The 15094-nt window shown below is 42.2% G+C and overlaps 2 protein-coding genes across 3 annotated transcripts; one reads left to right on the top strand and one right to left on the bottom strand.

Moving 5' to 3' along the window:
• The first annotated feature begins 637 nt into the window (after positions 1 to 637).
• Positions 638 to 9850, top strand: LOC311508653 (chloride anion exchanger-like). Its single transcript, XM_084573538.1, has 18 exons — positions 638 to 1055; positions 1209 to 1348; positions 2535 to 2645; positions 2745 to 2905; positions 3026 to 3190; positions 4492 to 4644; positions 5456 to 5538; positions 5620 to 5767; positions 5895 to 6008; positions 6206 to 6283; positions 6368 to 6463; positions 6576 to 6682; positions 6971 to 7040; positions 7127 to 7219; positions 7308 to 7403; positions 9153 to 9374; positions 9500 to 9554; positions 9638 to 9850. The coding sequence occupies exons 1-18, from the start codon at positions 928 to 930 to the stop codon at positions 9799 to 9801; spliced, it is 2184 nt and encodes a 727-aa protein (XP_084429664.1). The 5' UTR covers positions 638 to 927; the 3' UTR covers positions 9802 to 9850.
• Positions 9851 to 10559: 709 nt separating this feature from the next.
• On the bottom strand, positions 10560 to 14747 carry cbll1 (Cbl proto-oncogene-like 1, E3 ubiquitin protein ligase). 2 transcript variants are annotated; one of them, XM_084573414.1, is made up of 6 exons: positions 14730 to 14747; positions 13582 to 13746; positions 12479 to 12585; positions 12315 to 12398; positions 12157 to 12230; positions 10560 to 11893 (listed from the first exon to the last, which is right to left on the bottom strand). In XM_084573414.1, exons 1-6 carry the CDS (start codon positions 14740 to 14742, stop codon positions 10876 to 10878), a joined length of 1461 nt encoding a protein of 486 aa, XP_084429540.1. In that variant the 5' UTR covers positions 14743 to 14747; the 3' UTR covers positions 10560 to 10875. The 2 variants fall into 2 exon arrangements, with proteins under 2 accessions (XP_084429540.1, XP_084429541.1); XM_084573415.1 differs by having other exon boundaries at positions 13600 to 13746.
• Between the last annotated feature and the right edge of the window lie 347 nt (positions 14748 to 15094).

Here is a 15094-nt window from a genome sequence, read left to right as displayed (position 1 = left end):
CAACACAGAATACAGCATAGAGCGAAGAAGAATACATCGCAACTAACCCAAAAATGGTGGAGGTAAATCGAGCTGAGGCGAACAGCTGATGGCAAAGCAGACACTGCCACAGCATCCACCTGTCAATCAAAGAGGACACGCCCTTAACTGAGCATAATTTTAAACCTTAATATAAGTTAAACAAGTAAAAATTCCCTCTCATTACAGATGTATGAGGACTACATTATATTAATTATATCTACAGTTTTTGTACCAGGCTGTAATACGGAGGTCTGTTGGGATTTGTTATTTTTGGAACCAGCCTCGAGTGATTTAAGGGAAGTTCGGCGATTTCTCAACACCAGAAGTTGCCACTAGGTTTGGTCAACAACTTCTGGTTCGCACCTTTGAACCGATTCCAAACATTTCTGTCCCTGTTAATCATTTAGGAAAAAAAATGATGAAATAGGATGCAGGGTTAAATACACTGTACCTGTACATTTCATATACAGGTGTGTCCTACTATATTCTTGATTTTGAGAGTTTGTTTTGAAGAAGGGTTGAACGTCAGATCTTCTAACAAACAGACCAGCAAAAGTGCATTAATCTGAAATATAGAAAACAAAATAATTTTAACAAACAGGGATCATTGTATCCCAGAATGTACATTTAGCATATTTCACAAGTGGCGGAAATGTCGAGAGGAAAACAGAGAGCTTCTTGGTAATGTTTAAGGAAATTGAAGTTAATTACAAGGACATAAAAAAAAAACTGTCATACATCAATGAATGACAAATCTGCGTATGTTAATGATTGAACAAAGCACAGACAAAACTGACATAAAGTTGAGATTGATCCCAGATTAGATACAGCGGCCAAAGGTTTATTCAGGGGCCTGTACATTACATTACGCTGAAATTGGAGTTCTCTAACACCTGTGCAGCAAGGATGGCGAAAGTGAGGAAACCGTATGTCGTGTCCAGACCTGTCTACACCGAGGACAGTTTTGCCGAAGATCATCAGAAAATCCACAGGAAGCACAAAGCCATCCTGGCCCATGTCAAAGACTTTCTGATGTAAGTGAGACCACCGAAATCAGCATGACGTTCTTTGATTTGGTGTAATAATTTGCATTCTTGGTTTAAATCTCTGGCTGCGATACAAATTTAGATGAAACTGTGAGTTAGGAGAATTTCTCAGAGTTGCTTTTTTTTGTGTGATTTAAACAGATGTGATTCAAAACGTGCCAAGAATGCAGTACTCACCTTTCTGCCCATCACTGGCTGGATGAGGACCTACAGAGTTAGAGAGTGGCTGCTGGCCGATGTGGTGTCCGGGATCAGCACTGGATTGGTGGCCATCATGCAAGGTGAGCAGCTGGATCATCATTTTGGGTGCATTCAAGGCAACCAAAATTTAAATCATCTGGCTAACTGTAAGGGAAGTTAGTGGTTCCATAACAAGAATAACAAGCACTAGGGCTGACTCCTGAATACGTGGACCTTACTTTTACTGTACTGTACCCCATTATTTGCGATCGGCAACATATTACAAAATGAGACAAAATCTGTAAACATATTCTTTGATCAGACATTTACTTTTTGAAACTAAAATCTTTATTTTATGTTCAGGTATACTTCTTACATCATCGCTTGTCACATCAGTTACAATCACTGATTGTGTTGTAGGAAATTATAGACCAGATAAGATAATACTTTATTGATTGCACACCAGGAAAGGGAAGCTTAAGCAACAAAAGACAGTAACTGCCGCACATCTGCTATAAAAGCATTTTATAGTAGATAAAATGCAAGCACTTTAATTTTGAGGTACTTGTAGAAATGTTAACTAGCTGCAAAGCTAAAGACAGTCCCATGTGCTGAAGCTGTGCTTTTTTTTTATTGCTTCCTTTCTGATGTTTTTTGTACATACATACATAAAAACATAAAAACATAAAAATGCTCATTATACAAGCGCTAACATCAACACTGAGTGATGAGAACATCCTTGCTAGGTAACTATTGCTGAATCTAGAATCTGGTAGTTAGCAAGCTAACGACCAGGTAGCTTAATGTAGTAAACTCAAATGTATAATGAAAAAAATGGCTATTGGGAGGTTTCTAAAATATATTATAAAACTACAAAGAAAAGAAATATACAAGTAAATCACAATATATTAATTTACCAGAAGTTAAACAGCACATAGTTACATTAGCCTTTAGCTCAGAGTGCTAATAGAGCTGCCAGCATTGCTACATCTTTACGTTCAAATTTTCGATCTCTGCGCTACAGGTTTAAATTTTAATTTCACAATTCCCTGCATAACAACGACTGGCTACTCACGGAAGCTTTATTTAGGAACTAAACAAGTATTTTGTGGATATTGTAACAATATAACTGCAAACATCTTCTTTTTTTGGGTGGAGGCGATTCACCAATGGCCTATGTTCCAAAAGGAATTCAAAGGCCTAAGAAGAAGAAGAGATCTACTTTAAAGTACTTTACATAACATAAAATAAATGACTGTTTATTATGATTTAATATTTTCTGTGCAGGACTTGCCTTCTCTTTGCTGGCCTCACTCCCCGCAAGTTATGGCCTCTACACAGCTTTCTTCCCTGTGCTAACATACTTCTTCCTCGGTACATCCAGACACATATCCGTAGGTATGTCATGCAAAACCCACCAGAAAGTATTTTCTTTTTTTTTTGTATTTACAACTCAATAACTTGACCTAATAAATCATTTTGCCACAAAATGGATAGGTGCCTTCCCAGTCCTGAGCCTGATGGTTGGAGAAGTGGTGACCCGTTTGGTCCCAGATGATGGACCACCGGCAAATCTCACAGACTTCGAGGGTCTGACTAAGGACCAGCAGAGAGTCTTGGTGGCCTCCTCTGTGACATTTCTCACGGGGATTTTTCAGGTAAACTGGATTCATAGGAAGAGCTCTGTGCTTCATGTCATCAGTTCTGGATATTCTCTGAGGTTTTTAAAACCAGGCTTCTTTTCTCTTTGCTTTCCTCTCCTATGCTTTTTGCTCCAGCTTGCAATGGGTGCCCTCCAGGCGGGCTTTATTGTCACATACCTGTCTGACACCCTGGTGTCCGGCTTCACCACAGCAGCAGCTGTTCAGATCTTGGTATCCCAGCTCAGGTTTGTGCTGGGGCTGACTGTTCCTGGAATTAGTGGTCCGCTCTCTATTATATATGTAAGTTCAAGATGTGTCTGTCAACTTATTCTTATTGTGTATTTACTGTGATTGCAAATTTATTTATTATTGTATTTGGACTATTTCTAAGTAGCAGTGGTTGACTACTTACAAAGTCATCATTGTTCGGGCAGGAGGAGGAAGAGAAAATAGATGAAGAGGGCAGGCTGCATGCCTCCTAAATGTTAGCTTTTCCTTGACAAGTAGCCAGCATAGAAACCCCTGCACCACCAATGATGAGCAGAACCAAAGTTGTGACTTCACTTTGGTTTGCTTGTTTTAAAGGATTAGTTTGACATTTTGATAATTAAACTTACTCATGTTCTTGTCCTGAAGCAAAGGAGAAGATTTATAAAACTCTCATATTTGTCCAAAGCTACTGCCAGCAGATACAGTCAACAGTAAGGCTGTGCCAGCCTCAAGCCATATTCACATTACAGTGAAAAAAACTAAAAGTGGTGGTCGGTGTGACACAGTGCAGAACCAGCAGACACAGTATCTACTACAGTGAAACTGGCTGGAGCTGTTCTAACCTGTGTCATTTTGTCTACAACGCTAATTTTCTGAATATGCTTGGTGATATTTTGAGAGAAATGTATTGTCCGATTGTGTTTCCCCACCTAATGGTGTTGGATGAGGCACGTGATATGAAAGCTGAGCTGGCTTCAAGCTTTTTTTTGTTGCTCCTCTGATCAACCAGTCATATGCATCAGTTTTTGTCCCTCGTAGTGCGAACGCACCATAGGTTGTTGCTTAGAAACAGGGAGCCCCTCTGATCGATTTGTTTGGGCTGTTGTGAGCACAGCAGCTGAGTTCTGTTCCGGAAAAACCGATCAGTAAAAAAAATCTCCAAATTATTTCCAAGAACGTAGAGTTGTTTTGTGTCAATTGCCCTGTGAACTCGAACCAAGGTCAATTGCAACATTGTGTTTTTGCCAATTCAAACACAAGTCAGTAATTACTGATTGCACAATCCTTCTCAGCACACATTAACAACCATGAAGAGCAGGAAACACAACATTTAGGAGGCAGTAAGGCTAGAATGTGTATACTAGCGAGAATTAGCTTACTTGCACTACTTTGCTTATAAATGTTAGCATAGCATAAAGCCTCACATTTACTTCACAGACATGAGTGGTCTAAACTGCTAATGCAGTCGTCTCGCTGCTGGATCGAAGAGCAAATAATGAAGTAAAGCATGCTATGTCAGATGAGCTGAATGGGTTGTCTCAAACAAAAATTGTTACTACAGTTGATCATAACTTACCGTGCTCACATGTTTCTTTGCTCCTGTTTTATAGACGTTGGAGCATATCTTTGTCCAGATCACCTCAACCAATATCTGCGACCTTGTGATGTCCATAGTGATTATGGTTGTCGTGTTCATCGTGAAGGAGCTGAATGACAGATATAAAGCCAAGCTACCTGTGCCCATACCCATAGAGGCCATCATGGTGAGGAAAAACCTTTAACAACTGAATTAACAACTGAATTGCCATGCAACATAAGACAGTGTAGGGTCTTTGCAAGTGGATCAAGTATTTGGACACAAATATTGCCCGAGCTCACTTCTATTTGATGCTGCACTGACTAAGGCAGGATGCTTAAAATGTCCAACTATTTTATTACACTAACCTGCCAACCCCTGCCTACGTGCTTCATCATATACTTCATGGCCACTTACCTGCATTGTTCATGTTGGCTATGTGGCGAGGAATAATGTTAAGGTGTGTGGACTACAGCTTAAATAGAAAGACAAACAATGCCAGCCTGGGAATTTTACCCAAGAATGACTGATCAGTAGCAGCAAGAATTCATTATACTAACAGGCGAGAGATGAGATTCCATCAATAACACATAACCCTGCAAGATGCATACAGCCTCCTGTTTTATAGTAAACCCATGGCAGATAATTGGCTGGAAATAGCCCAGGAAAAAAAAAAACAACACAACCCTAAACACATAGACAGGGGATACACTATGAATCCCTTCTGCAACTGCCGCATCTTGCAACCTGAGATTCAATGGGTATGGCATGCTGCATTGCTGTTGGTTCGAATGTGGTCGTATCAAAGCTGTTTTATACAAGTGCAGAACTGTATGGGTGCATCCCTATTTGTGTCAGTGTCCAAAGCTTAAAATATATAATATATAAGAAAGGTATCAGAAAGGTATGTAGAGATGGGCTCTGGAAAAGACATGTTTAGATTAAGTATAGAATATAATGATCCTTTAAGATTCTTTAGCGTCTGTTCATTCACACAGACTGTCATAGCTTGTGGGATCTCCTACGGCTTCAACTTTGAGGACAGATACGACGTCGACGTTGTTGGTAAAATGGTTAGCGGGTGAGTATCTCTCTTTGGTTTGATGTTCCGTCTTGTCATCCAGATCATTTAAATCCACAATGAAACCCAATCCTCTTCCAGGTATGAGACTCCCATTAAGCCCAGCATGGAAGTCTTCCAGGACAGTGCCGTGGAGGCCTTCCCTATAGCCATAGTGGGATTTGCTGTTGCCTTCTCTGTGGCCAAAGTCTACTCCATCAAACATGACTACACCATCGATGGCAACCAGGTTGGATACATGTAATAAATGTCTATCCATCATGAACTATACAGGTCAAAGAGAAACACTGAAATCAACGCAAAGGTAATCTTTCACTGTCACAGACCTAACGTTACTTGTCATTGTTCCATCCCAGGAGCTTGTGGCATTTGGGGTTAGCAACATATTCGGTGCAAGCTTCAGGTCGTTTGCAGCCAGCACAGCACTCTCCAGGACCGCCGTGCAGGAGAGCTCGGGAGGAAAAACACAGGTGAGAAAACAAACTCTCAACATTCATTGCATCTATTTCTTGGGTCATGGACATTTAGTAGGTCAAATGCTGCGCTATCTGATCATTTTGTCCCCCGGATTTGCAGTAAAATCGTTTTACGATCTTATTCCTGTCGCATAAATATTTCCATCATGTCCGTCTTTATATTAAACATTAACTTGTTTTTACACTTGCAGATTGCTGGGTTGATCTCAGCCATGATGGCAATGATTGTAACGGTAGCACTTGGCTTCCTGCTCGAGCCACTGCCCAGGGTGAGACTCATCTCTTATCTTATTTTTTTTACATGGGAGTTGCAGTGTTTGTTGTAATGTTCTTAATATCTGATTTGACTGCAGTCTGTCTTGGGCGCCTTGGTGATCGTCAACCTGAAGGGCATGCTAATGCAATTCAGAGAAATCCCTTACCTGTGGAGGAGGGACAAACTAGAATGTGTAGGTGCTTGACAACTGCGACACCAAAACCGAATCAAACTTTCTGCTAATCTAATTTAACTGCCACAGACTGTTCCAGTTTGAGTGTTTGATCTCAGGTGTTTGTCTGTAGGCAGTGTGGATGGGAACTTGCCTGGGTGCCATCTTGCTGGGACTGGATCTCGGCCTGTTGGTGGGCTTGGGGGTGGAGCTGCTCACTGTCATCTTCAGGACTCAATTGTAATTACACAGTTTGTGACATCTGAAGTACGCAGCACAACGTGGACAGAGCCTAGAGGAGATTAGCCACATTGGGACTGGGAACAAGTATATAAACCTAAGACGAGCTCTACTCTGCATTGACAATCTGTCTTCACACTGGTTAGACACATTACCGTGGCTAAGCTTTACATGGAAACACATAAGCATCTGATTACCAAAGGATAGCTGAATATATGAGCAAATAATTCTGAATGAGTTGTTAATATATGAGTACATGGTAAAACTGTTGACTTTCACACTTTCCAGTCCGCGCTGCTCCATCTTGGCTAACATCCCTGGGACCGACATCTACAGAGATCGCAAGGATTACCCACATGTAAGTATGCTAAATGAAAAAATAAATAATGAATAGTGACTTAAATGTTGTTGAATGGTTTCAGTCCGCAATGCCTCCCTTCTCAGCTAGTTGAACCAGAGGGAGTAAAAATCTTCCGGATACCGTCGCCCATCTTCTTTGCCAACATTGAGTTCTTCAGGGACAAGCTTGTCGAGGCTGTATGTATGACACATCACTCTCCACTGCGTTGGTTTGTTTTTTGCTTGGAACGCGCAAATTTAATACACGCCCAATACTTTGTTCCAGGTTGGGTTTAACCCTGTGAAGGTTTTGAGGAAGAGGAACAAGGCCCTGAGAAAAATCAAGGAACTGCTGAAGAAAAGGGATCATGCTGCTCGAGAGGTGAAATCTCAAACATACAGTAGTGGAAGCACAAATAATCTAATTTTCTAAAGGGAACATCTGCTACTTTATGTTGCCGTGAATTTAGTAAACTGAGAAATAAATTCTTGCATGGCACACAGCCGTTGTTGCACTGACAACCTACTGCACACATCGTACACGAGCAACCTGCCAAGCTCATGGAGGTGGATTGTTTCAAACCCAGTGTGCTGGTCTGCTCTGTCTCTGAAAAACGTAAAGGCATCTGAAAGTTATGCTCAACTTAAAGGGGAATTACCGTTTTTTACAACCTGGACCTTATTTCTGGCATAAAATACAATCGCTTACTCACCTATATAAGTTTGGTGTCATTTGGAGTCGTTCGGACGATATTTAGATCTGCGTATATTCATATAGTGGGAGTGACTGGGGCACCGAAACGCAGCCTGTAAATAACGCATTATCTGCCGCGAAACTCATTTATTTCACCGATATTTTGTTATGATACGCTAGTGCTATTCCCTGTTGAGTCCGGAGTTACCTGTTATCATCATCTGGAGTTTGTTGATTGACCTACTAACCTCTGACCTGGATGATGTAATCGCTGAGCTTGTTTACCTGTAATTTGCGACTGCTATTTTTTTGCCACATGGCTGAATATTTTACCGATTCTGAGGTTGTGGACAACGACTTTTGTTTATATCTTAGCGTTTTGAACCAGAGTATACGGATGAGGAGCTCGTTGAAAGGAGGATGCGGAGGCAGAGAGAGGAACAGCTGGCCAAAGAACAACAAACCGCTGCACGTCCACGAATAGATAACAGGCAACTCCGGACTCAACAGGGATTAGCACTAGCGTATCATAACAAAATATTGGTGAAATGAACGAGTTTCGCTGCAGATAATGCGTTATTTAGAGGCTGCATTTCGGTGCCCCAGTCACTCCCACTATATGGATATATGCAGCGCTCCACTCGATCTAAATATCGTCCGATCGACTGCAAATGACACCAGATTTATATGGGTGAGTAAATGACCGTATTTTATGCCAGAAATAAGGTCCAGGTTATAAAAAAAACGGCAATTCCTCTTAAACACTAAAAGACACTATATCTGTGAGGGAAGAAGCTACGCAAATAGAGCAAATGCTTTTGGAGAACAGATATCAGTGTTGATGTGTATCCTGAGCCTGTAGCTGCTACTTTGAAAGTAAAATTATGGCAATAGATTTATTTAGAGCAATATATAGTATATATATTATATAATTAGAGCAATTTGAGCTGACACAATTTTTTTTCCCCGAGCCACCTCAGTTTCTGGAAAGTTCCTTCTGACTGTATTGCATGCTAATGCAGCTGCAGCCTCTGATTCTCTCCGTTGGGATCGTCTTCCTCTGTCCACGGCAAAAAAAAAAAAACCCTGTTGTCTGTGTGACTCAGCCAATACACTATAAAAATTTCCCTCATTTCTCATTGACCATAACAGGTTCTGCATTCATATCAAAAGATGCCATTTTGCTGTTGAAAACATACAGTAGTTTGCAATACAAACAAGTGGCAGATTTTGAGTAGCCTCTATAATCCACCCCAAGGATTCCCAGAGACAGAAACTAAAAATCCAAGCTGAAATGGCTTGAAGTTCTTCTAAGACTCAGTGGTACAACTGGTTTTGAAGCAAGCCTCAGAGACACAGAGAGCAAATAACCAACACCTAACTAAGATGAGAAAATGTAAGGTTGAAAAAGTGCTTTTTATGACACCTGTACTACAGAAGGACTTGAGGCATTTATTCGGCCAAACAACTGATCAGACCTATGTGAGCATGGAGGACCTGGACCTGCCGACAGATGTCAAGGACCTTCCTTTCCAAATGAACTGGAACGCCGAGCTCCCAGCCAACATCAGTGTTCCCAGAGTAGACCTACACAGCCTGATCCTGGACTTTTCTGCGGTTTCCTTCCTGGACATCTCTGCTCTGAAAGGACTCAAAACGGTAAAAAGTCTTAAATTCTTTTAAGTACCGCACATAAATACTCTTTTGAAGGAATTGACAAATAACTTGTGATGTGCCAACTGGGGTTAAAACAATAAAAGCAATACTGCCGCATGTCTCCTCAGATGATCAAAGGGTTTACCAGAATTGAGGTGGACGTTTACATTGTTTCCTGCGACGGTGAGTATCACTGGTGTTTTTAACAGCGCTTTTTTCTGTTGCAAATTGCAAATCTAAATGGATAAAAACACGCATGTCGACAGCTCACATCCTGGAGAAACTGCACGGCTGCATGTTCTTCGACGACGAGATCCTGACCTCCATGTTCTTCCCGACCCTGCATGACGCCGTGCTGCACGCTCTTGAAAAACACCAGGACGACGCAAATCGTGGCTTGGATGGGACAGAACATGTGGGTTACAAGTGATAGATCTTCACAATATATTTTGGCATGACAGAGCAGGAAATGCAGTAGTATTAAACACGGCTCCAGTGAGCAAATGCTTTTGAAATTACACACAAGAGCTGATTTTCCAATATATACTGAAAAATAATAAATATCAGGGAAAGTATATCTTGTACACTTACAACATAATTATCTTTGTACAGACTTGTTGAGAAGCTTGGAAAGTCAAACATCTGCTGATCCATTTATCTGATATAAATTATTTTACGAGTCAAGAACAGGTGTAAATGTTTTGCCAGGATAATCTAAAGTGCATAAAGAAAACAAAAAAACAGTAATGCGTTTTCAGTTTCACTAAGTGGTGTAAACGTCTGTTTCTTTTGCAGATGACACATGCCAAATTATAGAAGAGCCCGTCTCCAGCAACATCCATTCGTGAAGAACCTTTCACTACAGACTGCAATTAAGTTCTTTTTACACTGTACCATATGAATCTCACTATAAATAAACCTTAAAAATTAATTTTGAAATTGAAGTTTATCATTAATTTCATTGCAAACTGTTCAGTACTTGAAGTCACAGGCCTTGTTACACTTTGTTGTAGATTCTTTTTGGAAACTGTTTCTGTAATAACTGTAAATCTAAATTTTTCAGTGTATTGGGAACTCCTGTTTCTTTATTAAATGCATACTAAACACATAAATGTTGTTTTCTGTAGCTTGAAAACTGGCCACGGTGTTCTTGCATCAACTGTCATGCAAAGACGAAACCATAAAATCTGCTGTTAAAAATTTATTGAGACAACGTTCAATGTACAGTACGTGTGTGACATCAGCTGACATATTTACACAGATTTTTACTGTAAGCTATTAAAAAAAGGGGGACATTCCTGCGCTTATCCAAATCAACAGTATGTTCAATGGGAAGTTGAGCACAGTTAACTAAAATGTGCACCACATACACATTTGCTTCGGGGCAGTTTAATCAAAATCAAAGTCCTACTCCCTGTAACCCTGAGGTTTGCTATCACATTATTCAGACAAGTAGTATGGAACAGAATGACACAGACTGTAGCCCATTTGTTCAGTTGGCAGTTTACTGATAATAAGGACGATAGCGGCCCTGATCTGGGTGGTGTGGCCCAGGCATCTGGCCCTGGGGCGGGGGACCCTGCATCCGTGGAGGTGGAGGTCCTCTCGGAGCGGGCCACATTCCAGGACTGAGCCCTCCCGGCTGGTTGAATGGGGGACTAAGAGTGCCTTGGTCTTCAGGGAACTGCTGCATGGAGTTTGGGTTATAGTGATGAGGTGGGGGGGCATTAACAGGAGGGCCACTGTGTTGTGGCGGAGGTCCTGGGGGTGGATGGTTCATATAAGGAGGCATCTGGCCCATGATGTGCGCTGGTGGTGGATTGATAGGTGGGGGAGCCGTGGACATGGGGGGAGGAGGGGCCTGGTTGTACACCATGTGTGGTGTCCCAGAGCCTTGGGGAGGGTGCTGCATTGGGTGGCTAATAGGAGGAGGAGGGGGAGGCGGTGGGCCGAAGTGCTGTTGCGGTGGTGCCATCATGTGGTGAGAGTGAGACACTACAGGAGGCTGACCAGGATAGTCCCCAGGGTGATGGTGGGGCGGCTGGCCAGGGCCTGGCCCACCAGAGTGGGGGTCACGAGAGGAAGTGGAGTCATCTTGGATGGGCACGGTGATGAGATTACTATGTTTGCGCGTGGTCACCGTGGCAATACGGAATGTCTCAGGACCCAGTGCAGAGGTCGGTGGCGGGCCCTCGTGACCGGTGGGTGGCGGTGGCTGACTGTAAGGGTCGTGACCGCCGTGCTGGAGAGGGCTGGGTAGGTGAACGTGGTTCTTAGGTAAGTGAGGCGGAGGCACGCGGAACCGCTCAGGGACCTCAGATGCAGGGGGCATGTGCACAGGCTCCTGGCGGCCTGACGAAGTCTTTGCTGCCCTCATGTGGCGGTGGTTGACGTGGGCCTGCAGGTCACGCTGGGACAGGTAGGTGCGCTTGCATCCAGGCACAACACTGCACATGTAGAGGGAACCACGCTGGCACTGCTCGATGCGCTGAACCGGATCTGTGCAGTTGAAGAGAGTGAGGCTGAAAAGACGGGACAAAGGTTGAGTATCTCAAAGCAAGATTCAAACAGAAACATAGCCGCGGCGCCGCATAAAATGTTTTTTCATAATGTTTTGGGTTTTCATTAGTGACAATTAGAGTTGGACAACACAAATACGAATCACGATGTGACAACAGAGCAAATAAACTGACGTCAACCTCATTTTAGAGAAATTTACCTTCCTGCCACGTATCAAAACTTAAACATTACAACCACCACACACTGAAAAGTTAAAAGGTCTCACCCTGGGCATAATTTGTCTCCTTTCTTCTCATGAAGCAAAGCACAGTCGTAGCAGAAAACGTGCTTACAGGGAATCTGAGGAGTTAAGAGGGCAAAGGTTAAGACATGAAAATTAATCTGACAACTTCAGCAGAGAAAAGGCAACATTAAAGTACATACCATCCGTCCATATAGCTGAATTGGTAGGCCGCACTTATCACAGAAGTGGATTGGGACTTCATCCCTCTCACCAATCAAATTTAACTGTTGGAAAAGAAACATCTTGTTTAAGATCTTGGATCTTCATGTTCGATAAATTCTTCCTCTCACTAAGGATGACATACCTTATAATCCCAAAACATTACTTGTGGGAATCTCCTCTGCGTCGCAAAGACATCACCAGATTTAGCACCACAATCAAACCTGTCCTCCTGCTTGAAGCCAAAGTTATCTGGAAAGAGACAAATGATGCGATGCTGGCAAACCGAGAAAGCCCCAAAACCTTTATTTGATCTGTAAAATTTTGTTGCTCCCAAAGTGGACGTCAAGATTTCCAAAGTAACATTCTAAGCAATCAGTGTGAAACTATACAACCACAAATGATAAACAACATTTCCCTATAGTTTTCCTGGACATCAAGCTAAATAAGTAAAACCTTTTTCCGGGCACCTGATCCAGCAGCTAAATGAAGTAAAATATTCTGTGACATCTAAAGTGTAATCAAGGACACACTCTGGAGGTATAAGACAAAACTACATGAAAATCTAAAATGTCAGCAATATCAGCAATTATTGATAATAAGTCCAACTTTTGACCTTCCGCAGAACTGACTGCAAAAAAAACAAACACTGTCTTTAATTCTTATCCTGGGCCTTTAAGAACCAACCAACACCTCTGAAGGTTTTAACACACAGAAGAAACTCTGGCTCCGTTAGGACCTTGCATTACCATCAACTGGATTTGGATTTGATGAAAGTGACAACCTTGGCGTGAACACATCCAGGACACACTGAGGACACATTTGAGTGATACAATCTCTGACCACATTTGGAGGTGGTCTGGGATGTTTCTGACCATATTCCTTTGGTAGGGTGAAAACACAATGCGCGCTGGGTCATATTAAAGACCACCTACTCGGCAGTGGTGATGAAATTATTTAAGACAGCACGCTGTCTGCAATTCAGTCATTTATAAACATATTGGTGTTACTGATGAGATCATCATGATGCACACATAATAGCTAATAGATAACAGAAATAGATGGTTCCATTCATGGTTCCATTGCAGCTGTAGCAATTCCACTGAGGCAGTGGCTGTATAGCACATAGCTCAGGGCGGATGTAAATGCAAGGTGTGAACGGGCCCACTATAAATAATAAACATCTAAAAATGAATTCTTAAAACACTGCGGCGATAACGGGCAGGCTGCACTGCACAGTGTGCCTACCATTTTCTCCAGGCTCACTTTTACATGGTCGGTTGCCGGGCCTCTGGACGCGCGGCGGGGGTTTGCTCCTCAAGGGCTGCTTGGATATGAGTTTAATGGGGATTCGCCTGCGAACATCCGGGCCACCCAAACTCCCGGAGCCATCGCTTCCTTGAAGATCATTGTCTGAAAGAGAAGCAGGGACGTGAAGTGATGCACTCACGCAGAATCACACAGTGAATTAAGACAGGTACATTGTGCAAGATGCATGGACTCAAAGGACACGCTCATATTTAATTGGATTTTTGTAAATGTTTAGCACAGAACTGAAATGAACAGAATGAAACGCAATGGTTTCTTTTGGCATTTGTCTTAAGCTGAGCATAGCATATATAGAAAAAGACAACGACTTTGAATTGGCGATGAGAGTAACTAAGACAGGGTAGTTATCTCTTGCCTGTTGACAAAAGCTAAAATGACATTACGAATTGGCAATCCCTTATTTTGCCGGGATGAAACCTTTTGGAGGAAATCCCCAAAGCCCTCGCGGCTAGGAAACAGTGACAACGACCCACTCAAAGTTAGTGATGTACTGTAACTTTGGTTAACTTACTACGTCAATATTACCATATCAAAACTAGTCCAATGTGAGCTTAATGGTTCCATTTTGAAAGCACAAGCACATAATGTCATATAAATATACGCAAATATTCTGAGAACACGCAGTTATCTTTTACAAAACCTTAGACAGATTAGTTAGCATGTGCTAGCATTAGTCAATTAGCATTCGCGCCCCAAAACAACAGCTCCTCGCGCTGCGCCTACTTAATAACGAGCTAAATATGCTCAGTATTTCAACTCAGCGCAGTAACTGCACAACCTTATAACACGTGCCCTGTAAATTCATTAAACGCGCTGAATGTTAACTTTTGGAGGAGAGACGCGGTCTGGCGTTACTCCATCGCTAGCCGATTCCAGCTAACAAGGAGCATGCTAGGTTTAACGGCGCCCGCAGAGATAAAGGTTTGCCGTAGCGAAGCCGTATTATGAGAGGGCCATTCCCGGCTATCAAACGAACAGTTACAGCAACCGCTACACCTGTGTAATTAACAAACGCATCGCATAAAAGAAGTTTGCTAACGTCGGCCCTGTTTTGGCATTTTGCTTACCGCTTTGGTCCATGATCCAACGAGTGAAACGCAGTGCATTGTGGGATACGGGCGAGGGAAGGAGGTGAAGTCAAAGGGAAGGGAAGAAGAGAGGAGGGAAGGAAAGCAGACGAGGAGAAAGTTGCTAAAAATACCGAGGGAATCCTTTCGCACTCAAAACGAAGTTATTTCGGTGAATTAATGTTGGGTAATCTTCGATTTCAGCGGTAGAACTGAGAGCAGCACGCATGTCATGGTGTGGATTCTTATCAGTTTCTGGGCTATTTGTAAGAACTTGTATTTGGTACATTTAATCAGAGCACTAAATGTATACATTCAAATAGTAATTTCTTTATTGCACTGTAATATTTTAATGTAACCATCTA

Source organism: Chelon labrosus (assembly GCF_963514085.1).
Source record: "Chelon labrosus genome assembly, chromosome: 23".
NCBI classification, from domain to species: Eukaryota; Metazoa; Chordata; class Actinopteri; order Mugiliformes; family Mugilidae; genus Chelon; species Chelon labrosus.
This window is presented reverse-complemented; position numbering and strand designations above follow the sequence as displayed.

Excerpts from the sequence above, each read along its gene's own strand:
- cbll1 (XM_084573414.1), bottom strand. Across the intron at positions 12,399-12,478 it reads TAATGTTTTGGGATTATAAG|TTAAATTTGATTGGTGAGAG; the intron begins GTATGTCATCCT and ends CTTTTCCAACAG. Across the intron at positions 11,894-12,156 it reads GGAGACAAATTATGCCCAGG|CCTCACTCTCTTCAACTGCA; the intron begins GTGAGACCTTTT and ends CCGTCTTTTCAG.
- LOC311508653 (XM_084573538.1), top strand. The coding sequence starts at position 928 with ATGGCGAAAGTGAGGAAACCGTATGTCGTGTCCAGACCTGTCTACACC. Across the intron at positions 1,056-1,208 it reads CATGTCAAAGACTTTCTGAT|ATGTGATTCAAAACGTGCCA; the intron begins GTAAGTGAGACC and ends TGATTTAAACAG. Across the intron at positions 7,404-9,152 it reads GGGATCATGCTGCTCGAGAG|AAGGACTTGAGGCATTTATT; the intron begins GTGAAATCTCAA and ends CCTGTACTACAG.